Raw genomic sequence first — 5,353 nt, forward strand, 5'->3', positions numbered from 1 at the left:
ACGTTGATAATTATCATATTCTTTAATGCAGGAAAAAAATTCATTGAATAATTAGAAAACTTAAATCTACTATAGCAAAAAAGGCTCTGCTCTTGAACCCATTTGCTAAAACACAAGCACAATTTTGTGATTACATAGACTTCTACAATGTTGAAAACGTTGATGGTTCATGAGCCCAATGACATTAGTGGACTTCAATGGTATTATAATAGTCGTTTGAAAAAAAAAAAATTTCAATGTGCATCAATCTTCAATACCATAATTTTAGGCAAACCTAAAAGAGTTTAAACATGCCATAAATGCAATTAATATAAAATGGTTTTCCATATATCAAGCGGATTATTTACGAAACATTGCAGAGTTCAACCTACCTGTCAAATTTGTATGGCTTGCCATAATTTTACTCTCTACTTCGGTAACTTATCTGTGTTGGTATTCCGTTCCTTAGCTCACTCTGCTTGAATTCAGTAAACGAGCCCATTGGTATCAAACTCGATGTTAATGAGTCATATTCTATGTATTGCGTGTGGCACGGAAGCATTCGAGCTATAAAGAGGATATCGTCTCGCAGAAGGCTTTCTCCAGGTTGTCTATTGGGATTAACTGCAATTGCAATTGATTATAGAGTATGGAAAAGCAAACCAAGATGTACAGTCATCGGCAGCTTAGCAATGGCATGTTTTTCTGCGGTTACTGCAAAATCCCCAGGAAACCAAGAGAACCAGGCCAGCGTTTCCGTGGCATTAGCAGTCTTTTTGAGGAGGGGCGATTGAAGGAAGCTGTGGATAATATGCACCACATGTGTAAGGTAGGCATTCAAGTACCCTCCAGTAGTTATGCTGCTCTCCTGCAGGCTTGCACTAACATCAATTTTCTTGCAGGGGGCAGACAGGTCCATGCCCACATCATTAAAACTGGATTTAAGACTGATGACTTCGTAGAAACCAAGCTTGTGATACTGTATGCTAAATGTGGTGATATGGCAGATGCATGCCAAGTGTTTGACAAAATGTCTGAACCAAATTTGGTATCTTGTAATGTAATGATTACAGGGTATGCCCAAAGTGGCAGTTTGGAGAGGGCACGCCGCATCTTTGATGGAATAACTGACAGAAAGGCGGCCTCGTCGAATGCCGCGATTTCGGAATACGCTGGAAATAGAAGCTTGGTGGAAGCACGTCAATTGTTTGGGAAAATGCCGGAACAGAATGTGGTTTCGTGGAATGCAATGATTGCAGGTTATGCCTGGAACGAGCAGTACAGGAAGGCTTTGGAGTTGTTTCCCCAGATGCACTGGGCTGGTGTGAAGCCCAATGAGTCCACCTTCTCCAGTGTCCTCAGTATATGTGCCAATCTATATGCTCTGGAAAACGGTAAGCAAGTCCATGCTCTAATAATCAAAACTGGTTTTGCGTCATTTATTTTCGTGGAGCATGCCTTCTTGAGTATGTATGCCAAGTGCAAAAGTATTGATGATGGCCGCCAAATATTTGACAGAATGATTGAGCGAAATACTATCTCATGGACTGCAATGCTTGCAGCCTATACTCAAAATGGAAGACTAGAAGATGCCCACCAACTATTTCTTCAGATGCCTGAGCGAAACGTGATATCATGGACTGCTATGATTGCGGGATATGTCCAGGATGACAATGGTGAGGAGGCATTAAGACTATTTCACTTCATGCAACAGATGGGCACAAAACCAAATCATTTCACCTACGATAGTGTAATCAGGGCATGTGCCAGCCTGGGGATCCATGACATAGGGCAACAGGTCCATGCTTCCATTGTTAAGAGTGGCTGTGAATCAGATATTTCTGTTAGCAGTGCCCTTATTGATCTGTATATTAAATGCAGAAGCCTAGAAGATGCACATCAAGTGTTCTTGAGAATGGAAGAACAAAATGTCGTCTCGAGTAATGCTATGATTGGAGGGTATCTCCAGATTGGAAGAGTAGAAGATGCATCCCTAGTGTTCCATCGAATGTCCGAAAGAAACGTAGTCTCAGGCAATATGATGATTGCAGGGTATGGCAATAACGGTAGAGTTGAGAATGCATATAACGTGTTTGAGAATATGCAGGAAAGGAGTGTAGCATCATGGAACACAATGATTACGGTTTATTCCCAGAATGGGAAAATGCAACATGCACGTGAACTGTTTGACAAGATGGAAGAGCGAAGCGTGGTGTCATGGAATGCAATGATCGCAGGATATACACAGAATGAGGAATATGGAGAGGCCCTAAAACTCTTTTCTGAAATGCAAATGGCTGGTATGAGTTGGAACAGATCTACTTTTTCTAGTTTTCTCAGTGCATGTGCTAGCATGGCAGCTTTAGAAAACGGTAAGAAGGTTCACGGCCATATCATCAAAATGGCATTTGAATCAGATGTCTTCGTGGGGACATCCCTTGTTGACATGTATGCGAAGTGTGGGACTATATATGATGCATGCAGGATTTTTAACAGAATGCCAGAACATAATGTGGTCACTTGGACTGCAATGATTACAGGATATGCCCAACATGGTTTTGGCAATAAAGCACTTCAATTCTTTGGAAATATGCAAAAGGAAGGTGTGAAGCCAAACCATATTACCTTTGTGGGGGTTCTCTCTGCTTGCAGCCATTCAGGACTGGCAGATGCAGCCGTTCATTACTTTGATTCCATGAATCGGGACTATTGCATAACACCAATTCCAGAGCACTATGCTTGCATGGTTGACCTTCTTGGCCGCTCTGGGCGCTTAGAAGAGGCACATGACTTTATTAAGAAGATGCCATTTGAACCTGATGCAGTTGTATGGGGAGCCTTGCTTAATGCCTGCACAGTTCATATAAATGCAGAAGTGGGTAAGCATGCAGGAGAGCACCTTCTTGAATTGGAACCTAAAGATCCTGCAACATATATATTGCTATCAAATCTTTATGCTGCTGCTGGCAAATGGGATGATGTAGCAAAAGTAAGAGTAATGATGAAAGAAAGGGATATGAAAAAGAAGCCAGGATGCAGCTGGATTGAAATAAAGAATAGGGTGCATATGTTCCATGCGGGGGACAGGCCACACCCACTAACTTCTAACAGAGAAAACATATAAAACATTGGAGAGATTCACTGGGCAGATCGAGGCAGCAGGTTATATGCCTGACACAATTTGTGTCACATGACCTGGAAGTAGAGAACAATGAACACTTTCTTTGCCACCACAGTGAGAAGGTAGCCATTGCGTTTGGTCTTATCAGTGCACCCCATGAGACATCTATCCAGGTGATTGAGAACCTCCGTGATTGTTGTAACTGCCACACTGCCACAACAGATATTTTGAGGACTGTTGGACAGGAAATTGTTTTGAAAGATGCAATTGCCTCCATTTTTTTAACAACCACTTTTATTCTTGGTGAAATAAGATGAACCAGCAAGAGTTTTCTAGTTTCCTAGATGCATGGGATTCACCGACAGAGAGGACATCTATATCTAGCAAAGTGATTGAGGCTGAGAAAACCAAAACCCGAATTGCTTGTCACAGTATTGTATTTGTGATACACTCCTATTGTGACTGGCGGAATTCAATTGTAATTTTATAGCAACTTTCCAATGATATTCCTTGTAGATGAATAGTAAGTTAATGTTTGTGTCACAGCCAAATTTTCTTAGAGGGTATGTTAAAATTGGCAACTAGGGCCAAATTCCACTTTGTACTGCTCCTTTGGGGAAGATAACTGCAACATTAAATTCCTCTTTTCGAGAGGACCAAAATCAATCTAAAGATCGTTAAATTTGGATAAGTAAAAGTGGGTTTTTGAATTTATTCTCTCACAAATATTATCAAGGTCGGCCTTATCTCTATGTCGGCTCAACAGATCAAATAGACACGTCTCTTGACCCTCTACCGAATTGTATAAATAGGGGTGCTTCCACCCTCATATTGAAGTCATCCAAGGAGCAATTTTATCACAAAGGTTCCCTGATCTAGCCACAGGAAGAAGGGACTCCAAGCGAAGGAGGAATAGGGCAGACGTTTGGGTTTTTCATGACTGTTTGGTAGACCGCATTCAGGGCAGAAGGCCGCAGGCTGGGCCGCGGGCTAGAAGGTGAGAACATGGCTGTTATGGGCATTGTTTTGTAGTCATTTCTCTCTCTGTTTTTGGGCTGCAAGTAGTTCTGTCCATTGCAGAAGGTTGCATCTCATTTCTGGGGTGCCGAAAGACCTAAGTGCTACCCTCTCATCAAGTTGCAATAGATGAAGTGACATTGTTGTTCAGAAAAGGAGAACGTTGCTCCTTGCTTATCAATCAAAGCCGCAATTAAGAGAATAAGTCTTGATGCAGTAAGAAGGGTCTTCAACAACCCTAACCAAATAATCCCTCTTCAGTAGTATGTCTCCAACTCATGCCTGGATTGCAATTTTGAGTGGACCACCTATTTGTCTAAGGGTTGTGATGTGACATCTTCTAATCGGCAAGTCAGTTTTGACTTTAAGTCATTGTACTCTATCTCTCTCTGCTGAACATTTGATAAATTGATAATAAGAAGATTTGATCAAGGGTTTTCCCCATCTTGGGGTTTTTCCCTGGCTTGAGCCAAATTCTTGTGTCCTCTTGTCTTGGCTTATATTCTGCACTTATGTTTAATGTTCTTTCATTAGTTACTGTCATATGATGATGATTAATGTGATTGCTAATGGATTAATGGAATCGATACTGGGCTAATGATCTAATGAAGTAACTAACCTAAGCAAAGAACATGTTAACTCAAAATTAACATGGTATCTGAGCTGAGGTGAGGACAAGCCCAAGCAAGAGAAAGAAATCACTAAGAAGTGTTGACAAGTCTCCATGGCCTTCAAAAGTCAGAGGCATACCTAAGTCTGAGCTCCTCATGGAATTAAGTCAAAATATGGGTATGATCTTAAGTCATAGACATTGTGGCTAGGCAGAGCGTGGATTTTTGAGGGGCATATAAACCCTGATCTGGAGGACCGAGGGGCAAATCTAATAGCCCACACAAAGCCGAGTTTCTTGACTAAGAAATCACAGTCCTGAACATAGCTGAAGAGGTATGAAATCTCAATTTCAGAGATCCGAATTTTAGGAGCACTGTAAATATAGTAACTGGATTTTTTTGTTGGGAAAATGTTGAAGTTGCAAGTGTCCAAGTCCCATAAAGAGACCTAATACAAGCTATTAGGTCTGTCCTGAAGAAAAATAATTAAACTACAAGTTGCAGCACTGTAAATCTGTGGAGAGCCCAAGAATTTGTGACTCAGCCTTCAGCCACATATACATACACAGTCTGAGTATGCTCAGTCAGCCTTGAAGCCGACTTGTTTTGAAAGCATTAGAAGTAC

General features: G+C 41.3%; 1 protein-coding gene across 3 annotated transcripts; it reads left to right on the forward strand.

Moving 5' to 3' along the window:
* Positions 1-247: 247 nt before the first annotated feature.
* Positions 248-3,643, forward strand: LOC149158432 (pentatricopeptide repeat-containing protein At2g13600-like). 3 transcript variants are annotated; one of them, XM_089436211.1, is made up of 2 exons: positions 248-1,373; positions 1,542-3,643. In XM_089436211.1, the coding sequence occupies exons 1-2, from the start codon at positions 629-631 to the stop codon at positions 3,101-3,103; spliced, it is 2,307 nt and encodes a 768-aa protein (XP_089292337.1). In that variant the 5' UTR covers positions 248-628; the 3' UTR covers positions 3,104-3,643. The 3 variants fall into 3 exon arrangements, with proteins under 3 accessions (XP_089292337.1, XP_089292339.1, XP_089292338.1); XM_089436213.1 differs by having other exon boundaries at positions 671-808; positions 1,053-3,643; XM_089436212.1 differs by having other exon boundaries at positions 674-808; positions 882-3,643.
* Positions 3,644-5,353: the final 1,710 nt, after the last annotated feature.

This window comes from Pinus tabuliformis, chromosome 5_2 (assembly GCF_031772625.1).
Source record: "Pinus tabuliformis cultivar Carrire ecotype Pingquan chromosome 5_2, CPIR1, whole genome shotgun sequence".
Taxonomy (NCBI): Eukaryota; Viridiplantae; Streptophyta; class Pinopsida; order Pinales; family Pinaceae; genus Pinus; species Pinus tabuliformis.

Excerpts from the sequence above, each read along its gene's own strand:
- LOC149158432 (XM_089436211.1), top strand. The coding sequence starts at position 629 with ATGGAAAAGCAAACCAAGATGTACAGTCATCGGCAGCTTAGCAATGGC. Across the intron at positions 1,374-1,541 it reads TCTATATGCTCTGGAAAACG|CCTATACTCAAAATGGAAGA; the intron begins GTAAGCAAGTCC and ends CAATGCTTGCAG.